Here is a 24098-nt window from a genome sequence, read left to right on the forward strand (position 1 = left end):
TCAATACCCAATCGATACTTTTAGACCTGGATCGATACGATACCAGGTCTTACTATTTAACTATACTAGGCTGTGCAACCTAGTATCTGTTAGAGAACATGGCATGCACCACTTTCAGTGCGCCATGTTTTCTTCACTAGCACAGTGGAGAAGGAGAGAGTCTCTCCCTTTCTCCCCACTGTGACGTGGCTGCCCCTGCCACCAATGGGGAGATAGCATGGAGGAGGAGGGGAGGGACTGGGGCCACTGCGCCACCAATGAATGTAAAACACATTAATTCAAGTATAGGCAGCAGGTGCAGGCGGCAGTATCACAGACCCGGCACCCAGCCTCAATAACAGGGCATGCGATCCACTGAACTGTGGCAATTAACCCCTCAGGTGTGGCACCTAAGGGGTTAATTGCCACGGTTCAGAGGATCGCATGCCCTCTTATTGAGTCTGGGTATGTGATACCGCTGCCGGCACCCGCTGCCTCCTATACTTGAATTAATGTGTTAATTACATTCATTGGTAATTATAAATTACAACCATTGCTGGCGCAGTGCACCCAACCCCCCCTTCCCAGTAGCCACAGGCGCACACACCCCCACCCTTTGTTATAGTCATTGGTGGCAGCGGGCACATGGTCTCCTCCCCTCCTCTTCATTGGTGGCAGTGGCAGTTCCGATCGGAGACCCAGCACTGTTATCGCTGGGCTCCGGTCGGTTACCATGGCAGCTAGGACGCTACTGAAACCTTGGATGCCATGTTAAGCTCCATGCTGCTGTGTGCACAAAGCACAGGGCAGCAGGGACAGTGTGAAGTCCTTTTCACCCTAATAGATCTCTATAAGGGTGAATAGGACAAAGGTTCTAGCCCCTAAAAAGTAAAAAAAAAAAAAAAAAAAAAAAAAAGTAAAAAAATCTATCAAAATACTAAAAGTTTTAAATCGCCCCCTTTCCCAATTTTACACATCAAATTCACAAAACAATAAAAAATAAACATATTACATATCGCGCAGCCGAAAAACGTGAACTATTAAAATATTTAAAAATATTTCCCATGCGGTGAACGTCGTAACAGAAAAAAATCTAAACCGCACGATTCGCTACTTTTAGTCACCTTGTCCCCCCCAAAAAAATAGGATAGAAATGTCCTATTACGGGCCAGACGTTAAATAAAATATGGAATGCACACAGCTTTTTTGGCGTTATATTTTTTTGCATGGTATCGAGTATTGCAATACTTTTTTTATGGTATAGAAATCGAATAAAAATTTTGGTATCATGACAACCCTATTATCGACCATCAACTACATTTAGACAATCAGACTTTATGCTCAAATGGTGGTAAAAACAAAACAAAAACAAAAAAAACGGACTAAAAAGAACTGAACCTCCGTCAAACTCAGTCACTCCATTCTTAACTACCATGCCAAGTCCATGCCAGTGCTCTGCAGCTGAGCTCATGTTCAAGTTCTAAATTATCTATAAGGCCTCCTGCACACAACAGTGGTTTGGGTCCGCATCTGAGCCGCATTTTTTGCGGGTTGGATGCAACTCATTCACTTCAATGGGGCTGAAAAAGATGCATCCACACGTCCTTTCCAAGGCCCTGTAAAAAAACTGAACGTCTTCTTCTTGTCCGCATCACAGATAAGGATAGGACTGCTCTACTGAGGGACAGACATTCCGTTCTGCAAAATGCGGAATACACACAACCGGTATCTGTGTTTTGCGGATCTGCAATTTACAGACTGCAAAACGGACACAGTCATGTGCATGAGGACTAAGGTATCTGACATTGTTTGAAATCCATCTCCTGTTTTATCCTTGGCCAAAGCTGTTGCTTATACCCTAACTCTTCCTTTTCAAGTGGTCTGCCGTGTATTAGCACGAGCCCACCACAAAGTCACAGGAAGTCAGTACATGATTACCATTGCTATAAATGATAAATTACACAATTATTGTGAATAAAAATGAATTAACACTATTATTGGGCACCCCACTAAAGTTACTTTAGTGACAGTCTAACTAACATGCTACAAAGCCCCTTTAAAAAACTAATGAAGCAACAAAACAGACAGAAATACTTACCAATCGATTAAAACCTCCATACAAGATACAGAACCCTCCTTGGTAATCGGACAGTTCTGCAAAACCTTCAATGTTCCGATAGTCATAAGAGCAGAGGACACGATTGTTCGTTGGATCTATTTGGTCTATTCCCCCCGGGGTCACTTCCAAAGAGACTAATTTTCTGCTATCGCTCCAGTGATGCTTGTAGCAGTTGTACCTCTGAAACAGAACAGGAAAATAGTCACATAAAGGGTCCACACTATTCCAAGGAAAAAATGTCAGCCATTCATATTAATTAAAATTGGATTTTTTGTACTCTCCATAAAATCCTTTTCTCAGTAGTAGGATTTAGGGGACACAGCACCATGGGTATACGTCCAACTACCACTAGGAGGCACTAGACACAATAAGTGTTGGCTCCTCCCAGGTGTGCTATACCCTCTCCACAGGCACGAGGATATTCAGTTTGTACCAAAAGCAGTAGGAGAGAGAAGAAAAGCAAGGAACCAACAACTCCCGTACCGGGAAAGATCAAGAGACCAGCCCGGAGAAGCAGAAGTAAAAACATAGGGTGGGATCTGTGTCCCCCAATGCCTACTACGAGAAAAGGATTTTACGGTGAGTACAAAAAATCCAATTTTCTTGTGCATGGCATTGGGGGACACAGCACCATGGGACGTCCCAAAGCAGTCCCTGAGGGTGGGAAAAGAAGAGACACGCCACCGGTTGGGCATACAGGTGCAGGAGAACCATGTGACCCAACAGGAAAAAACACGTAATGGGCAAGAGGTTCCATAACAAGGAAGAAACCTCAGAAGAAGCAGTGAAGACTGCCAGCACCCCAGGACAAATGCCTGAAAGAAAGTCCCAAATGCAAGAAGGTGGCAAAAGGGAACACCGAGTGCAGCCAAGGGCTGGAGAAAAAATTAGGACAGCACCGCGTGTTGGAACTACCCAACGCTCTACATTGTCTCAGACCCCCAAAAAAAACTGTTGCCAAGCCCTGACAGGCCAGGGGAGAAAGGAAACAGGGACGCACTGGAAACCAAACGAGTGAGGGAAGCCATAGCAAGGCTCACATGTGAAGGGAGCAGGTCTCCCCTCACCGCAAGGCCAGGCGATGAAGCTAAGCGCCCCATTTAAAGGTGAAAACCCAAGGTTGCTATAGAAAACCGCCAACCCTTGGAGAAGGAGGGGGTTGTAGGTAAAGGCCAGGAAAAGAGAACGATAACACCTGCGTCCCAAAAACAGGAGACAAGGCACAAGCCTCTGAAAACAAGATATCACTGTGAAGCGTAAGACCAGAGGAAACTCCGGGCATGTGAAGTATCATGGGAAAAAGGAACCAGATACAGGCCCAGGCAATCTCAGCAGGGACACACTGGACTGAGAGACATGGGAGTAGAAGGAGAGTACTCCAAACAGCCTAAGGAGGAAAGGTTCCACAACAAGAGGAGGTCCCTCCCAAAGGAGACCATACGGTGGAATTGCAAACCGTAGCACTAAACCACTCAATACCAGGTACTTGATGTGGGAGGATGGGAAAAGAGACACAAATCCCAAGAGGACCTCAAATGAACGGGGACAGGGACTGCAGAAAGGAGTACCCACTATGGGCTCACAAGGAACCAGGAGCTGAACCACCAGAAGACAACGCAAGCCAGAATATCCAGGAAAGGCGAAATGAAACCACCATAGGGGAAGGGACATTGGCCATGGACAACTAGCCATACCAAGAATAGTGACTAGCAAACTGTATACATTGTCCCAAAGAGGACAAGTACAGCAGCTCGGGATGTACCACAAAACTGACAGACATCCATATGCATAAGGAATGCAGAAGTCGCCTGAAAAAGTCAGGGCAGCCTACATAGAAATGTAGAAACCAGCTGTGACCGGCATACTGAAAACTCCCACCGATAACACCAGGACCCAGAAGGAACTACGGGACCCTGTCCAATGCCAGAGCGATCAGCTGAAAATTCACTTACCAGACAGGTGTGTGGCGCTCAGGGGTCCTGTCCCTGACCCGTCAGGGAAGACATCCAGCGACCATAACTGCCGTGGACCCCAGAAGGATTCTGTGTGGCGGAGGACATCCAGCGATGACCGAAAACTGCTGCAGCGGCCGATGCTCACCAGCTACGTGCCCCAACAAGGTAGAAGATCCAGTGGAGATCCCTGTACTTCACCAGGAATGGGCTGCTCTGTAATAGGAAACACCACGAGTACTCCTCTATAACATGGGGTAATGCGGAGCACAGCATACCGTAGTACCTTAAAGAGATGGCAAGAGCAACCCTAGCACAAAGGCCAACAACCACCTGGCCATGGAGTAGGGAGCGTGGTTGTATGTGGACCACCCGCTGGATCAGACAGATCAGCCATATACTGGAGCTACCAGAAGTAGCACTAGACCGATAAGGTGGGGGTAGATATGGTAACCATGCACATGCTGAACGAAGGTGGCCTGGTGTAGACAGTGCCTTGAGAGGTACAAGGAGACCAATGAGCACGACAGTAACGGAGTGGCAGATGTATGGAAGAACCAAACGGATGGAACCAACATCCGCAGCACAGATTAGAACCCGGGGGCAGAAAACACCCAGTAATACAGAAACTGTCTAGGCCACAGATAGCACCATTGGGCCCAGCACTTGGGGTACTACAAACACACGCCTAAAATATAGGTAAAGTGGCTGCATGTTGCCGTCTAAGGAGAGTGGAAACATGCGACAGCATTTGGAGGGTACAGCTACTCAAACTGTAAAGTAGAAATACAGCTGTGTAGCGCAGAGATACGACCAGACTGGTGTAATGGGTACAGCATCTGGAGATGGTAGAGGTACTACATTTAAGATCGAAGCAATGTGGCCGCATGGTGCGCCCTAGAACCAGAGAGGTGCAACAGCAACCGCGTTAACAATGGTACCTATAGGGCCTCATGGTACCACAAAGAACAAGACAGGTGCACACTACAATCAGGTAGGTGCAATGGCAACTGAAACAGGGACGCATAGTACACCATAGAAGCCAGACAGGTGTAATGGCTGCAGCATCAGAGACGGTTCAGGAACTCTACCTATGAAGGGAGTAAGATGGCTGTTTGGTGCACACTATGATGAGGTAGGTGCAATGGCCACGGCAATTGGAGGAGCCCTCAATATCTCGTCCTGTAAGGGGTAGGCGGATCAGGGCAAACGGAGCACCTGGGAGCCGGGAACGGGCCATGGAAGATGAGGACTAGTCCCGGCAGAAGCCGGGGACTAAAGTAGCAGGGAAGGCCAGGGAGAAGACTGTGTGACCAGGGAGGAGAGAAAAAACCAAGGGGGAAGAGAAGGGAGGGGAAACAAGAATATAACCCCCCCCCCCACCAAGAAAAAAAGGGGGGGGGGGGGTTGGCTTGGAGGAAGATAGAGGCTTCCGAGGACCCCCAGCTAAGGTTGATCCCATCCTCCTGGCCACAGGAGGGAACAGGGACAGGGGAATATACTCACCATCCGATGTCTTCGGGCGCCGCAGGGTCACCCCTTCGGCAGACTCAACACGGGAACCCTGGGAATGCCGGCAAGCCACTGCGGATGCAGTCTGTGGGGACTAGGTGACCGGCGACGGCACAGAAGTACGCGCCCGCAGGAGGGGGGGGGGGCAACTAAAGTGGAACACGATGGAGCCCCAGCCTGCAGCAGGTATAACGGTGGAGAACACAGAGACCTGCGGAAGAGAGAAAAAAAGAATAAAAATAAAAAACAGCAGGACCTGCAAAAAAAGCAGGACAGGTCTGCTTCCTACGGCACTAGACTAAAAACTGTATAGCCTCGTGCCTGTGGAGAGGGTATAGCCCACCTGGGAGGAGCCAACACTTTTTGTGTCTAGTGCCTCCTAGTGGTATTTGGACGTATACCCATGGTGCTGTGTCCCCCAATGCCATGCACGAGAAATTCATTTAATTCATGGGGTTGTGTCACTTCAGCAAATATAATTTATTATGTAGAGAAAGTTAATACAAGACACTTACTAATGTATTGTTATTATCCATATTGCTTCCTTTGCTGGCTGGATTCATTTAATCACATTATACACTGCTAGTTTCCATGGTTATGACCACCCTGCAATCCATAAGTGATGGCCATGCTTGCACACTACAGGAAAAAGAACCAGCCTAAGTGAGCTCCCACAGTCCCGGCGACCAGAACCGCTGTCACTTTTCCCTATAGTGTGCAAGCACGGCAACCACTGACAGATTGCAGGGTGGTCGTAACCATGCAAACGAGCAGTGCATAGCTAGCAAAGAAAGCAATATGGATAATAACAATACATTAGTAATTGCTTTGTATTAACTTTCTCTACATGATAAATGCAATTTGCTGAAGTGACAAAACCCCTTTAAATCTGCTACATGATAGAAACTGTTCACTGTGGTACAGTATACAGAACATTTGGTTACTACTAGAGATCAGCGAATTTCACATTTTGAAATTCAGTCACACTTCGTTTGGTGGTAAAAGGTGAATTGCATTATGGATTCCGTTACCACGGACCATGATGCAATTCTAGGACGGAATGCATTCCGTTAGTCATTCCCTCATAATAGAAGTCTATGGGCTGCAAAACGGATCCGTCCCGTTTTCGTTATGCAGGGCAGTCCTCTAAAGGCATTCAGTTATAGAATTGCGTTATGGTCCGTGGTAACAGAATCCATAACGCAATTCTGCTTTTACCACCAAACGAAGTGTGAATGAATTTCATAAGCGGAAATTTGCTCATCTCTAGTTACTACACATTATGGCATAGCTATGCTTCATACATATACTGTAGATATTGGTCACTATTCATCTGTTACTCCTGTATTAAATACATACTAGACAGATAAGGTCAATAGGAGTAAGTTTTTAAAGGGTTCATAATCTCGATTGTTTTCAATTTAAGTAAGATTATACATTTTTCCAGATAATTTTTTTCGGTGACAAATTATTAAATTTTTTGCCAATGAAGCCTTATGAGAACTTAATTTTTTTTTTACAGAGGACACCATTTTGGGGTGGGAAAAATGGTGGAAAGTATTAGATCTGTACAGGATTTCAGCCTGTAGATGGGAACTGGAAAGTTCCTATTCATTGACAGCAAGTGGAGCTCTTGAAAGGGTAAAAGACCAAATGATCAGATCTAACTTTTCATGGAACTTTGCATAAATCAATCGTACAAGCGACCACAAGAAACTATGTAATATGTTTCATCAGTGACAAATGTCTTGTTCTCCCGTTATCAGCCATTTACCAACTGCAGGTATACATACAGGGTCTCTTCACCCTGTGCTTATTGTTTCATGAATACAAATATCAAGAAATACACAGGTGAGCGAAGGTGGGCACCTCCATAATTGGTGACTGTGGAAAGCAGGGTGACCGCTCCTGCCAAGTAGATGAGAATAAATAAATGTATCATTATACTCTGGGTGACACTGTCCTAGTTTATAACAAGCCCTCCTCTTGCCCTACGCGATGGGTGCTGGGCTTTTATACCTGGCTTTACACTCTGGACTGTGTTCATATTGTTGATTCCCTGTCAGGATGTTTCCACGATTACTGCACCATCAACTCTCCCTCAACAGTAGCAGCGGGTGCACTCTACATAAATCTACAAGTTCAATTAAGAACGGACAGCTTCTGTACCGCTGGTAAGTCTGACATGTTGGCGGATGCCATGACAACTGCACCTGGTGAAGAGGGTTAACTGCCTAGATGCTGCAGTCACTATTGACCATGGCATCCAGTGAGTTAGTCAGTCGGAACTGGAGTTATCTCTGTTCCAGCAGGAGCCCAGCTACATTCAGTGCTGGGCTCCTCCTGTGATCCAGACTGCTGCATCAGTGAAGAATGTGCGGAGGAGAGGGGAGGAAATCTCTTCAGTCCGTGCCACCTGTGCCAGGGTTAATGGTGTGGACTGTCTGAAGTGTCTACACTGGACAAAAAAAAAAAAAAAAACATCACTGGCCTCTGAAAGGATGAATTAATCAAATTAATTCAATTAATCACCCAGCCTTCTTCATAACCTAATAAGATTTATTATTTTTAACATGATTTCTACAGAAGTCTTTCCATACACACTGGGATCTAAAGGCATTCTCAGCCTACTCATCAGATGTTGGTGCTGTAAAAAGGTGCCACAGCTTCTGAAAGAAAGCAGCCAAGTTTCTTTAATTCTGTTCATTCCCTTTAAAGGGCAGTGTGCAGTGATTTATATTGATGACCTATCCTCAGGATAGGTTATCAGTATCTGAGCGGCAGATGTCCGGCACCCAGCTCCACCACTGATCAGCTGTTTGAAGTTGAGACGGCACTCCATGTGAGAGCCGCTTCCTGTTCATTACACTGCACTTCGTCTCGGTAGTGCAGAGTAATTCCAAGTACTCGCTCCATTCACTTTAACTTGTAATTATACTACGCTACCACTGCACAGGAAACAATGCGCACTGTAATGACCAGGAAGCAGTGCTCGCATGGACAGCCACCTCCTCATCAAACAGCTGATAAGCAGGGGTGCCAGGTGTCAGACCCCACAGATCAGATATTAATGACCTATGCGGAGGATAGGTCATCAATATAAATTGCTGCACAAGCCCTTTAAGCCACTAAGGCTGAGTTCACATCAGCGTTCAGCCTTTCCGTTCTCCTGCTCCGTTATAGGAGCAGGAGAAAGGAAAGGATGGATTCGGCACATAACTGAGCCGAACTGAGCCCACAGACTATAATGGGGTCCGTTATGTTACCGCTCAGAAGAGGATTTTGAAACAGAGACAAAAGTCCTGCATGCACAAAATCATCTTCTGAGCGGAAACATAACGGACCCCATTATAGTCTATGGGGTCCGTAGGCTCAGTTATGTGACAAATCCGTCCTTTCCGTTCTCCTGCTCCTATAACGGAGCAGGAGAACCGAAAGGCTGAATGCTGATGTGAACTCAGCCTTACATGGCACTATTTTGGTCAGTATGTTCCAATATACAGTCATGTGAAAAAATTAGGACACCCTTTGAAAGCATGTGGTTTTTTGTAACATTTTTAATAAAAGGTTATTTCATCTCCGTTTCAACAATACAGAGAGATTAAAGTAATCCAACTAAACAAAGAAAACTGAAGAAAAGTCTTTTCAAGATCTTCTGTAAATGTCATTCTACAAAAATGCCTATTCTAACTGAGGAAAAAGATAGGACACCCTTGCCCCTAATAGCGAGTGTTACCTCCTTTGGCTGAAATAACTGCAGTGAGACGGTTCTTGTAGCCATCTACCAGTCTTCGACATCGGTCTGAGGAAATTTTACCCCACTCCTCAATGCAGAACTTTTTCAGCTGTGAGATGTTTGAGGGGTTTCTTGCACGTACAGCCCTTTTCAAGTCACCCCACAGCATCTCAATGGGATTCAAATCTGGACTTTGACTTGGCCATTCCAGGACTCTCCATTTCTTCTTTTTCAGCCAATCTTTGGTTGATTTACTAGTATGTTTTGGGTCATTGTCATGTTGCATGGTCCAGTTCCGCTTCAGCTTTAATTTTCTAACTGATGGTCTCACATGTTCTTCAAGCACCTTCTGATACACAGTAGAATTCATCGTGGATTCTATGATGGTGAGCTGACCAGGTCCTGCTGCAGCAAAGCAGCCCCAAACCATGACACTTCCACCTCCATGCTTCACAGTTGGTATGAGGTTCTTTTCTTGGAATGCTGTGTTTGGTTTACGCCAAACATGTCCTCTGCTGTTGTGTCCAAATAATTCAATTTTGGACTCATCTGTCCAAAGAACATTATTCCAGAAGTCCTGGTCTTTGTCAACTTTATCTCTGGCAAATGTCAGTCTGGCCTCGATGTTTCTCTTGGAAAGCAAAGGTTTCCTCCTTGCACACCTCCCATGCAAGTTAAACTTGTACAGTCTCTTTCTGATTGTAGAGGCATGTACTTCTACATCAACAGTAGCCAGAGCCTGCTGTAGTTCTCGAGATGACACTTTAGGGTTTTTGGAGACCTCTTTTAGCATCTTGCGGTCTGCTCTTGGGGTGAACTTGCTGGGGCGACCAGTCCTGGGCATGTTGGCAGTTGTTTTGAAAGCCCTCCACTTGTAGACTATCTTCCGGACAGTGGAATGGCTGATTTCAAAATCTTTTGAGATCTTTTTAAATCCCTTCCCAGACTCATAGGCTGCTACAATCTTTTTTCTGAAGTCCTCTGACAGCTCTTTTGCTCTCACCATGGTGCTCACTCTCACTTCAACAGTCAGGAGCACACCAAACTAAATGTCTGAGGTTTAAATAGGGCAAGCCTCATTCAACATGCAGAGTAACGATCTACTAATTATGTGCACCTGGTGTGATATACCTGTGTGAGATCTGAGCCAATTTAAGAGGGAATACATGTGAGGGTGTCCTATCTTTTTCCTCAGTTAGAATAGGCATTTTTGTAGAATGACATTTACAGAAGATCTTGAAAAGACTTTTCTTCAGTTTTCTTTGTTTAGTTGGATTACTTTAATCTCTCTGTATTGTTGAAACGGAGATGAAATAACCTTTTATTAAAAATGTTACAAAAAACCACATGCTTTCAAAGGGTGTCCTAATTTTTTCACATGACTGTATGTCCACAAGCCAAATCCAGAAAATGTATAATAGAAAGATTTGTATCTCTTCCGTATTTTGGTTCTACTTCTGGATTTAAAAAATACTGATACAAATTAATGAGCACGATAATCCTGGGTGAAACAGCCTTTAAGGGATGGTAAAATAAAAATAAAACGTTATAAGGAGTTTAATTACTTATATATTGGCCAGACAACCTCTTTAGGGTGTCGGCAACAAAGCACCTTGGTTGGTGAGGAATGCAAGTTGACCACACATATTTTCTTTCCCCTAGAAACAAATTCGATGTTGCAGTGGTTTTTTAACTACTTTTTTATTGTCTTCAATGGAATATAAATTTGTCCCTTGCTAACAACTCAAGCCTTGAAGTCTCAAGGAGAAAACGCTATCCTTCCACAGCACATCCAAGTAGCTTAAAAAATCCCATTGTGACTGTTTTAACACTATTAGGCACCATGTACACAACCGTATCTGTTTTGTGGTCAGCAAACCGTGGATCCGCAAAATTCCGTGTGTTATCCACATTTTATTTGCAGACCGATTGTTTTCAATGGGTTTGTGGTCCGCATTTTGAAGGCATAGTGTATATTTCTGTGCAAGGTGATCCATGTGCTTTCCGCATCTGTATGTCAGTTTTGCAAAAATGTCTTATACTTGTCCTCACAATGCAGATGCAACATGGATCACATTCACATTTTGGGGATCTGGGATTTGCAGATATGGTAGTGTGCATGGTGCCTTAGCTATTGCATTTGTGGTATACTTACCCTTCCAGTAATCTTTCCTTCAGCAAACTCTGTCCTGAATCTCTGTTGGAAATAAAATACAAAAACTCAGCAAAAGATATCCAGGCTTTACAAGGATCTACAAAAGCAAATTAAACCTCACAGAACACACACACAGGCATGCAAAGCATCTAACTACCGAAAACACGCAAATATTCAAACATATATCCCCCCACACGTATGGAAAACCATGCGAGAAAGGCTCATTCACTAGCATCTTACCAGGGCTTCTGTCAGAAGTTCTGTTCTGTGCTCTGTAGAAAACTTTAATGTTTCAGATTTCTTCCCGCTGCCCTTCCGGAAAGTGAGGGCAAATTCTGATCCTTGCCCTTTACCCACAGGACTGATGCCACAAATGTCTCCATAAGGCCACTGAGAAAAACAATAACCAGAATTGGATTTCTACATATTTATTTTTGTTTAACGTGCACGTCTGCTATACAGGGACTGTAAGGATTGTGCTTTGGTTGACAATGATTCAATAACAAATCTCAATCAGATATGCTTGAAGGGAGTCTGTCATCACAGTTTCACCTTTTTAACCTTTCCCATAGCTTTCTAGCAGCATTACAGTTGATAAAAACGCTACCTTTATAAGCAATCGTGGACTTATAAAACTGGCAAAAATCATCTTAGTAGTATATGCAAATGAGGTCTCACAAGTGCCCAGGGGCTCCGTCAACCTCGTAGGTGCCCAGGCAGCTCTGCCTTATCGTCACCTCCCCCCGCCCAGTCTTTCCCTCTGCCCGGCCATCCTTTCCCTCTGCCCGCCCATCTTCTTACTCTTGCCGAGATCCCGCACCTGCGCGCTGAGTCCGTTGGCCGGCGCATTTGCATTAATTACTATGATGCCGTACCAGGAATGGACAGCGCGCAGGCGCGGGATCTCGGCGAGAGAAGTAGTAAGAAGATTGGCGGGCACAGGGAAAGACTGGGCGACGATAAGGCAGAGCTGCCTGGGGACCTACGAGGTTGACGCCGCCGCTGGGCACTTGCGAGCCCTCATTTGCATATACTACCAAGATGATTTCACACGATTGCTTATAAAGGTAACGTTTTTATCAACTGTAATGCTGCTAGAAAGCTATGGGAAAGGTTAAAAAGGTGAAACTGTGATGACAGACTCTCTTTAAAGGGAATCTCCAACTTTTATTCTCATGCCTTTAGGGTCTAAAACATATCTTTACAGCAGTAAACTGGCACTAGAGGAAGCTTAAGAGCTTACTCAATAACATTTTATCACTGAGTTCAATGTGAGCTGCTAAGTAGCCGCCAGTTATGTTTTGTGTAATTAAAAAAAAAGTTGACACAGGCTAGTACATTATTGGCCCATAGACTTCTATGGGTACCTTTATGTCTACCCAGGAAATATAGAGTTCTGCATCAGAAAAATGGAACTCTGCCTTCCATCGAGACATATTAAGATATCAACTAGCATAGCCCCAAAAAAAAAAAAAACACTAAATGGCTGAACACTCACTTTTAGGGTTTGGCGATCTGGGTCGCAAGGCAACTGTTGTGCTGAAGGGTGTAACGGTGCTGGCATAGAAATGAATAATGTTCCAATGTAAATCGCACATGTGCGTGCAACTGCGACCCCAGAATTGCAACACTGTTGTAGCAGTCGCGGCACATGTCCCAGTCAAGTCACAGACCACCGCACACCTTTGAATGTCCCATTTATTTATAAATTCTTCAGCGCAACAGTTGTCTCCCGACCAAGATCGTTGTGCAGCTAGACCCTACTCAGTTGCTTGTTCTAACTGAGGTGCAGGCATCTTCAGGTAAATAATATGACGAATGTTCCAATTCTCATACGGACAAATCTTATTTCAGCTAGGGCTACATTGTAACATTAAATGGGTTGTGCAAGAATGAAGGGGGGTGGCAACTCCTCCCCACACACACTTGGCCAGACCTATAAAGGAAAGATTACCTGTTGCATGGCGCTGGCTCCCCGCTCTTTCTACAGGCCTGCAATTCTCCCTCGATGTTATCATCCAGTTTGACATTGCCACAGCCAGTCACTGGCCACGGCAGTGAGAGGATCCACTAATGTCATGACACATGGTCACATGACGTTAGAGGATCATTCCCTTTACAGGTCCGGCCAAGTGGGGGGTTTGTCAAAACCCTACATTCTTGCTCAACCCCTTTAAGACTGCAAATCTGGAGCTGCCATTCGAGCCTAGTGAATGTGGTTGCACAGATATCCAAAAGCATTTGGTTCTGCCAATTGATCAGGTCACAATCACCTTCACGTGACTACACTATTGTCATTAATTGTGATGTGGTAGCATCGCATTTTATGCAAGGTGCTGCATAGTCATAGCTTAAAAGTTAGTGTCCAATAAGCAGGCAAAATAATAATAATAATTTGGGTTCCAAAGTCTAAAAAATTATTTATATTGTTTTGATTGTCAAAAAAATAAAATAAAATGTTTGTAGAATGACTGAACGTGGATGACTAAGAGGAGAGGAAGACACTAGTGTGACGCCAATGCCACTCCAAGCAGAAGCCGCTATGAGGAACTGCGGGGAACAGAGGGATCATATTGAGTCTCCACTTTAAAAACAGATACAAAATTCATCTTTTAATACCTGATTCGTAACTTCAAGGGTGGTGGGGTTGTATGTTGTTATGGCATGGGATCCCACTGAAAATACTCTTTTATACCTAGGGAAAAAGGCAATAATAGGTCATTAAAATGATACAAAGCTAAATTGGGAACAAAATAACAATGACTTTCACAAAACCACTATATAAGATACATTTAGCTTTAGGTTACATGCACACGACCGTATGTGTTTTGCGGTCCGCAAATTGCGGATCCACAAAATAAAAAAATAAAATAAAAAGTATGACATCGTTTTTTTCTGCGGATCCATTGTAACAATGCCTAAAACGGACAAGAATAAGACATGTTCTATTTTCTTTTGCGGGGCTATGAAATAAATGGGTCCGCATCCTATCCACAAAAAAATAAAAATAAAATGGAACGTACACAGAAACAAACAACCTTTGTGTGCATGTAGCCTTAGCATGCCTTGTTGGGCTAGGTCCGCTGAATGTAATGATACCTTTCACTTAGGCCTCTTTCAGACGGCGTTGCGGGAACATTCACGATTTTTCAGCGCGAGTGCAAAACATTGTAATGCGTTTTGCACGCGCGTGAGAAAAATTGGCATGTTTGGTACCCAAACCCGAACTTATTCACAGAAGTTCGGGCTTGGGATTGGTGTTCTGTAGATTGTATTATTTTCCCTTATAACATGGTTATAAGAATGCATAGTAAAATAGCACTGGAGGGGTTAAAAAAAATAAAATAATAATAATTGAACTCACCTTAATCCACTTTATCGCGCAGCCGACATCTCTTCTGTCTTCTTTCTTTGCTGTGTGCAGGAACAGGACCTGTGGTGACATCACCGATCATCACATGGTCCATCACATGATCCATCACCATGGTAAAAGATCATGTGATGGACCATGTGATGACCGGACTGACGTCACCACAGGCCTTGTTCCTGCACACAGCAAAGAAAGAAGACAGAAGAGGTTTTTTTTAACCACTCCAGCGCTATTTTACTATGCATTCTGTATTCAGAATGCTATTATTTTCCCTTATAACCATGTTATAAGGGAAAATAATAGTGATCGGGTCTCCATCCCAATCGTCTCCTAGAAACCGTGTGTGAAAATCGCACCGCATCCGCACTTGCTTGAGGATGCTTTCCGATTTTCACGCAACCCCATTCATTTCTATGGGGCCTGCGTTACATGAAAAACGCACAAAATAGAGCATGCTGCGATTTTCACGCAATGCATAAGTGATGCGTGAAAATCACCGCTTATGTGAACAGCCCAATAGAAATGAATGGGTCGGGATTCAGTGCGGGTGCAATGCGTTCAACTCATGCATCGCATCCGTGCGGAATACTCGCCCGTGTGAAAGATGCCTTACAGTAGTGATCCATAGCTTCATTCTGGTTAAAAAGCACTTTTAATCCATAGCCAAATTAGTAGGGAGGGCCCAAGCCACTCTGTGCACCCCAGCTCCACTGTCTTCCTCAGGCAGTCCACCCTCTACTTCTTGATTGGCAGATGAAAGTGAGATGACTATGCAGTAACCAGGTACTGTGCTAACCACTGAGCACAGTGGTCCAGGGAGTTATTCTGATTGCCTGGTTGGAGTCGGGAAGGTTTTTTTTTCCACTTAAATTGGGTTCTACCTCACAATGTTTTTTTTTGCCTTCCTCTGGATCAACTTGCAGGATAACAGGTCGAACTGGATGGACAAATGTCTTTAAAAAAAAAGTGTTCCGGGTCCACAGCCAAATTCCCGTCCCCACTGAAGGAAATGTGACATCCAATCAATGGCTTCAGCAGTGATTCTTTAGGAACAGCATGTGACTGTTGAGGCAACATTGACATGCGTGTTGATGTTACATCACATTTAAGTTCCAGTGGGGACTGGATGCATCGGAGATGGGAGCTAGGGACTGGACCCGGAATACTTTGAACAGGTGCCCAGCCACTTTACATCAATGTAGCCATATGAGGGCTTTATTTTTGCAGACAAGTTGTAATTTTTAATGGCACCATTTTGGGGTACACAATTTACTGATCAAGTTGTATTAACTCTTTCTGGGAGGATTGGAATTTTTTTTTAATTCTGCCACTGAGTTTTTAAGTTAGATTTTGCGGCTTTTATTTTTCGCCATAAATAACATACCTGTACTCTCCTGGTCAGTATGATTACAGCAATGCCAAATATATACTATATATATATATATGGAAATGTTTTCTTGCGTCCGTGCATACCAAGACCATAACTTTATCCCAAGACCATAATTTATTTAAATGTATTTATTTTCCTTTCTATGGAGCTGCATAAGGTTTATACACAGGCACATTATTTGATTATCAAGACATCAGTAATATGTATTAGCTTTATAAGTATGGAAAACCTCCATTATCAATATAGTAAGTATATAGCTTTTTATTATTGGTTAAAAAGAGAGAGAAAAAAAATAACTGAACGAAAAAAATCTAGAAGTCTCTCCTGAGATTTGAACCACTAAACTCCAGGTTTACAGCCTTATTGTATTGAGTGAAGTGGTTTTCCATACTTAGAAAGCTAATACATATTACTGGTTTCTTTATAATCATATATTGTGCCAGTGAATAAACCAGTAATATGCATTAGCTTTCTAAGCATAGAAAACCTCTATTCTGAACATGGTAAGGATATAGTAAACAGTGTATAATGTATAATATGTACATACTAGAACATAGCTCTAGGATAAAGCTCAGCATGCTAATGTCTAGCCCTTCTAATCAAGGGGAGGCAGAGTGTGCAGAGCACAGGGGTGTTAAGATAGCAGTCCTCCAAGGATTTAACCCTGCCTCCTGGTGCTCCAACACGATCATTTGCATATGAATAAAAACGCAACTATCTCTGCAGCTGTTTAACATACAGACAAAAGAAAGGTATTGTTTTAATCAGCATGGTTAATCCTACCATGCAGTATGGTTCTTTAAATTAAATCATAAGACATGCATGGGTAACTTCTTTGGTTAATGATAAAAGGGTCAGCTTTTTTATTTTTTTCTTTCCCTGAAAAATATGCTTGATTAAGAGGAAATCTGACTCAGCGTATAGCCGAACGAACATTTTAGACAACAGGAAAGAGACGTTTTTGTTACAGACTTATCTTCTGCACTGAAGCAAAGCGGATAAAAGGATTTGAGTAATACAAAACAGGGTGAACATAAAACACTGTCACCGAGAAGTTACACAAAGTGGAAGTGGAAAAAGATAGGGGACAGATGGAAAATGGTTAATTATAGAACTACATAATATACCATTCTAATGCAATAGATCTACCAGTGAATAAATATTGACTAAATCAGCCGATCTGTCCCGGAAGAAAATAAAATACTCAAACTGGAAATGAATATCTACAAAGTAAGGCCTCATGCACACGACCGTTGTTCTGGTCCGCATCCGAACCACAGTTTTTGCGGCTCGAGTGTGGAACCATTCACTTCAATGGATCGCAAAAGATGCAGACAGCACTCATCTGTTGCTCTGTTCCGTGGCCCCAAAAAACAACAACATGTCCTATTCTTGTCCGTTTTGCGGACAAGAATAGGCATTTTTCTACAATGGGCCACCTGTTCCGTTTCGCAAATTGCGGAAGGCACACGGGCGGCTTCCGTGTTTTGCGGATCCGCAATTTGCGGACCACAAAAAACTGAACGGTCGTGTGCATGAGGCCTAATTAGCCTTCTTATTTTCTAGTTAATAATTGGAATAAATTGACTTTGCTTCCACATTGCAGACAAAAATCCACACAGGAAATTTCCACAACACTTAGGCCTCGTGCATACGACCGTAGTTATGGTCCGCATCCGGCCGCAATTTTTGCGGACTGCAAAAAACGGCACAGTTGTGTGCATGAGGCCTTACTTGTGTTGCAGAAACCCCAAATGGATTTGATGCAGATTTCAATGTGGGAATCTGCTTCAAATCCACAGCAGGTGAAGCAGTAATATTATACTATTAAGTATCAGTGAAGCTATTTTTCTACAGACGACTTACTTAACAGCACCATGCCCACTGGAAATTCATCTAGACACTAGGGTTGTCACGATGCCAAAATTTTGATTCGATTTCGATACCATAAAAAATAAGTATTGCGATGCTTGATACCATGAGAAAAAAATAAAGCACCAGAAAGGCCGGGTGCATTCCGCATTTTATGGAACGTCTGGCCCATAATAGAACAGTCCTATCCTATTTTTTGGGGTGACAAGACGACAAAAAAATGTCGAATCGCGCAATTTTTATATATTTTTTCTGTTACGGCGTTCAACACATAGGAGATATTTTTAAATATTTTAATAGCTTTTTGGACGTAATAGTAAGTTATGTTTTTTTATGTAATATGTTTATTTTTATTGTTTATATATTTTATATGTAAAATTGGGAAAGATGGCGATTTAAACTATAATATTTTGGTGTTTTTATTTTTTATTTAATACCCATTAGCCCCCTTAGGGGCTGAAACCTGGGATCTTTTAGTCCCTTGTCCTATTCACCCTAATAGAGATCTATTAGGGTGAATAGGACTTCACACTCCCCCTGATGCCCTTTGTGTACACAGCAGCAGGGAGCTTACCATGGCAGCAAGGGCTTCAGTAGCATCCTGGCTGCCATGGTAACCGATCGGAGCCCCACGATTACACTGCTGGGGCTCCGATCGGAAGCTACCACTGCGCCACCAATGAAGAGAAGTAACCTTATATTACAAAAATAGGCAGTGGGTGCCGGCGGCAGAATCACATACCCGGCCTCTATGACAAGGCGCTGCAGCACCTGAGGGGTTAAATGCCGCGGATCGCAGCGCTTTGTCATAGGAGCCGGGTGCTGGGTATGCGATTCTGCTGCCAGCACCCGCCGCCTATATTTGAATTAATGGGTTAGTTATCTTCACTGGCGGCGCAGTGGCCACAGCCCCTCCCCTCCTCCCCTCTCTCGTATCATTGGTGGCAGCAGCGGCACAGTGGGGGGGGGGGGGGGGAGGGAGGGACAGACTCTCTCCTTCTTCACTGTGCTGCTGAGGAGAACATGGCACACGCTGAGAGCAGCTGTGCCATGTTCTCTGATACTAGGCTGCACAGTAACGTAGCCTAGTATTGGTAAAAGGCAAATCCCAGTATCGAATCTATCCAGATACAAAAGTATCGATTGGGTACCCAATGCAACCCTACTAGCCACCTTCACTGAGGGAAAGCCTGAATACTCTTTAAAATGACTGATGATATATATAAAGGGTTATGCAATTAGGGCTGAGACAATTACTCGATTGAATCGAGTAATTTGACAAAAAAAAAATATTGATGCAAATTGTTTGCATCAAGGATTCATTTGTGTCACTGTGACCACGGAGCGGGAGTGAAGCGCTTGCTATTACTTACCCATCCGTGGTCACCCGCCAGGCCAGTACCGCGCTGCACTGGATCCTGACACATCGTCATGTCATAGTGCACGTAAGCGCGCACTATGACCCGACGCTGTGTGACGTCAGGATCCAGTGCAGTGCGCAGAGAAGAAGAGGAAGGAGCTGTGGAGCGGCGCCCCTACAGGAAAGGTAAGTATTTTATTTCACTGGTGCTGGGGACATGGCACTGAACGGGGACAGCCGGCAATGGATGACATGGAGGGGCTGATCCGATGGCACTGGGGACATGGAGGGGCTGATCCGATGGCACTGGGGGAGTGGGGGACATGGCAATGGATGGCATGGAGGGGCTGATGGCACTGGGGTATTGGAGCTGAAGGCACTGGGGTGGGGGAGAGCAGATAGCACTGGGGGATAGTGGAGCTGATGGCACTGGGGGAACTGATGCACTTGGGCGGATCGCACAGGGGGAACAAAGGGTGTTGGAGACTGATGACAGGGGGTCTGAGTTTTTATAAAGGGAAAACAGTCTATTCATTAATTTTGTCTTATTAGATTACTCGATTAATCATAAAAAATTAAAATCAATAGAATACTCGATTACTGAAATAATCATTTACTGCAGCCCTATATGCAATGATTAATGAAAAAAAATTAAATCAGACATCAACGAAGACATGACAATCTCTTTTTAACAAAGCAAGAACCAGCCCTGTACCTCACATGGATCCAGAGATCTCCTCATTTATTGCTCTTCTCTATTTACTTCACTGTGCTAATATATTGTCTCAGTCGCTCTACCATCCTAGGCTTCTGGATTGAGGCACACTATCCTCGACGCACACACTGCCGAAATAGTACCTTGAATATTGTAAATTAGTTATGTGGAAGGCACCCTATCTTCTGACGTGGCATGGAAATATAATCTGTCTTGATCAATAGGTAACATTTATTTTTGAGCAACATCACAAGCAATAAACCTTAATACAATACCATAGCTATCTAAATTAATCTCAATAAAAAAAAAATCATAATTCTTGCATTAATACACCATAAGTATCGCTGTCATTTCATTAATAGTATATGATTACATAATAGTTGCTGAATCCTATATTCATAAAGATTAATAATAAATACAAAAAAACATGATTATTAAAAAAATATATAAAAATATGTCCTCCTTATGAATAGTTTTTATAGCAACAATATCAGATTCCATATAAATAACTTGATGAATCGATCCACATATATCTCTCCAATGATGTTATATAAATGATAGATTGAATATATGTCCCGCTTGTATATAGTTCGTGAATAGTTATTTTCTATGTGGTATTTGAATTCCATATTGATAGGTTTGTGCTTGTACTTACAGGTTTACAGCGAGGGAAGCGTCAGAAAATGCTTCCTATTGGGATTGTCCTACACTACTCAAATTACTAATATAATTATTGAGTAGTTTAGAAGAAAATAAAGGACTAATAAACTTTTACTTGTGTGCTTTTGTTTTATTTCAACTTCGGCAGGCATTTGGGCAAATTGGAAAACTTGGCTGGCTAGCTACAAAAACGTGTGTGCAGTGAATTGTTTTTTCGCCCACATGTGTAGCAGGCAGGGACAGCCTATGACTCATCTCTGTGCAGTGCAGCCAAGCTTGAGTATGAATAAAGTTAGGAAAGAATTAAGCAGGAAACTGAAGAATGTAAACAGCTCTGCCTCATAGAAGACAATACATTCTAGGCTTTACGCAGGAGAGTCTGAAGCACAAACAGGGGAAGAAAAGCACAAAAATGAAACACAGGTATTGGGGGCATACAGTCATGGCCGTAAATATTGGCACCCCTGAAATGTTTCAAGAAAATGAAGTATTTCTCACAGAAAAGTATTGCAGTAACACATGTTTTGCTATACACATGTTTATTCCATTTGTGTGTATTGGAACAAAACCAAAAAAGGGAGGAAAAAAAGCTAATTGGACATAATGTAACACCAAACTCCAAAAATGGGCTGGACAAAATTATTGGCACCCTTTCAACATTGTGGATAAATAAGATTGTTTCAAGCATTTGATGCTCCTTTACACTAACCTGGGGCAAGTAACAAGTGTGGGCAATATAAAAATCACACATGAAAGCAGATAAAAAGGAGAAAAGTTTACTTAGTCTTTGCATTGTGTGTCTGTGTGCTCCACACTAGGCATGGACAATAGAAAGAGAAGAGAACTGTCTGGAGGACTGGAGAACCAAAATTATGGAAAAATATCAACAATCTCAAGGTTACAAGTCCATCTCTAGAGATCTAGATTTGCCTTTGTCGACAGTGCGCAACATTGTCATTGATGTTTTGGGGTTGTTTTGCTGCCTCTGGCACTGGGTGCCTTGAATGTAGGCAAGGCATCATGAAATCTGAGGATTACCAACGGATTTTGGGTCGCACTCTAGAGCCCAGTGCTGGGTTTGCGTCCGAGATCTTGGGTCTTCCAGCAGGATAATGACCCCCAAAAATACGTCAAAAAGCACCCAGAAATGGATGGCAACAAAGTGCTGGAGAGATCTGAAGTGGCCAGCTAAGACCCAGATCTAAATCCCATTAACCACCTCAGCCCCCCTAACTTAAACACCCTTAATGACCAGGCCACTTTTTACACTTCTGCACTACACTATTTTTACAGTTTATTGCTCGGTCATGCAACTTACCACCCAAATGAATTTTACCTCCTTTTCTTCTCACTAATAGAACTTTCATTTGGTGGTATTTCATTGCCAATGACATTTTTACTTTTTTTTTTATTAAATCGAAATTTAACAAAATATTTGCAAAAAAAAAAATGACTTTCAGTTGTAAATTTTTTAAAAAAAAACACATCCATATATACATTTTTCGCTAAATTTATTGTTCTACGTGTCTTTGATAAGAATAAAAAAAATGTTTGGGTAAAAAAAAAAAATGGTTTGGGTAAAAGTTATTGCATTTACAAACTATGGTACAAAAATGTGAATTTCCGCTTTTTGAAGCAGCTCTGACTTTCTGAGCACCTGTCATGTTTCCTGAGGTTCTACAATGCCCAGACAGTAGAAAAACCCCACAAATGACCCCATTTAGGAAAGTAGACACTAGGGCTGCACGATATGGGAATTTTGTGCGATTGCAATTAGGACCCTAAAAATTGCGATAACGGTATGCGATGCAATATTTTAAAGGGAATTGTGCTAGAGGTCTATTTGCTTGGATTTTCAAGGCAAAAGCACACAGAAATTACTGATAATGCAGAAATGTAGTTATGCTTAACTCAAGAACTGAAATGCACAGTGTTTTTCAAAATAAAACATCTTTTACTAAATTAAATAACATATTTGCATTACTGCAAAAGTAGAAAATACAAAACTTGCCATTTTAATAGCACTGCACAGAACAGATAAACATAATAGAATAAATAAAACAACATTTGTTCATTAAAATAACGACTTGCCTCCAGCCCCTCCTCCCTCCCCGCACTGTAACTGATGTATCGCCGGCCAGCGCTGTGCAGCATAGCGGCGTAAAAACCACGTAAAAAGTCAACCATCGCTTTATAAGGCGCACTGCCATTTTCCCCCCACTTTTGGGGGGGAAAAGTTTGTCTTATGAAGCGAAAAATATGGTAATATAATTGCAGCATTCCACTAACTTGTGACAAAAAATAAAAACTTCCATGAACTCACTATGCCCATCATGAAATACCTTGGGGTGTCTTCTTTCCAAAATGGGGTCACTTGTGGGGTAGTTATACTGCCCTGGCATTTTAGGGGCCCAGATGCGCGAGAAGTAGTTTGAAATCAAAATCTGTAAAAAATGCCCTGTGAAATCCGAAAGGTGCTCTTTGGAATGTGGGCCCATTTGCCCACCTAGGCTGCAAAGGAGAAGTTGGGGAATGTGTTTTGGGGTGTCATTTTACATATACCCATGCTAGGTGAGAGAAATATCTCAGCAAAAGACAACTTTTCCCATTTTTTTATACAAAGTTGGCATTTGACCAAGATATTTATCTCACCCAGCATGGGTATATGTAAAATGACACCCCAAAACACATCCCTCAACTTCTCTTGAGTACGGCGATACCAGATGTGCGACACTTTTTTGCAGCCTAGATGCGCAAAGGTGCCCAAATTCCTTTTAGGAGGGCATTTTTTGATATTTGGATCCCAGACTTCTTCTCACGCTTTAGGGTCCCTAAAAAGATAGGGCAGTATAAATACCCCACATGTGACCCCATTTTGGAAAGAAGACACCCCAAGGTATTCAATGAGGGGCATGGCGAGTTCCCAGAATTTTTTATTTTTTTGGCACAAGTTAGCGGAAATGGATTTTTTTTAAGTTTTTTCTCACAAAGTCTCCCTTTCCGCTAACTTGGGACAAAAATTTCAATCTTTCATGGACTCAATATGCCCCTCAGCGAATACCTTGGGGTGTCTTCTTTCCAATATGGGGTCATTTGTGGGGTGTTTGTACTGCCCTGGCATTTGAGGGTCTCCGCAATCATTACATGTATGGCCAGCATTAGGAGTTTCTGCTATTCTCCTTATATTGAGCATACAGGTAATGAGATTTTTTTTTTCCAATCAGCGTCTGGGCTGAAAGAAAAAATGAACGGCACAGATTTCTTCATTTACATCAATC

At 43.0% G+C, this 24098-nt stretch overlaps 1 protein-coding gene across 5 annotated transcripts in view; it reads right to left on the bottom strand.

Annotated features, from left to right (window-relative positions):
- Positions 1–24098, bottom strand: part of DNAJC13 (DnaJ heat shock protein family (Hsp40) member C13) — a 215749-nt gene that overhangs the window by 120700 nt on the left and 70951 nt on the right. For all 5 annotated transcript variants that reach the window (XM_044292710.1, XM_044292709.1, XM_044292708.1 and 2 more), the window contains exons 3-6: positions 14073–14148; positions 11694–11843; positions 11454–11495; positions 2078–2278 (exon numbers count right to left, since the gene is read on the bottom strand). In XM_044292710.1, the coding sequence (XP_044148645.1) occupies positions 2078–2278; positions 11454–11495; positions 11694–11843; positions 14073–14148 (469 nt within the window). The remainder of the gene's footprint in view (positions 1–2077; positions 2279–11453; positions 11496–11693; positions 11844–14072; positions 14149–24098) is intronic.

This window comes from Bufo gargarizans, chromosome 5 (assembly GCF_014858855.1).
Source record: "Bufo gargarizans isolate SCDJY-AF-19 chromosome 5, ASM1485885v1, whole genome shotgun sequence".
Classification (NCBI taxonomy): Eukaryota; Metazoa; Chordata; class Amphibia; order Anura; family Bufonidae; genus Bufo; species Bufo gargarizans.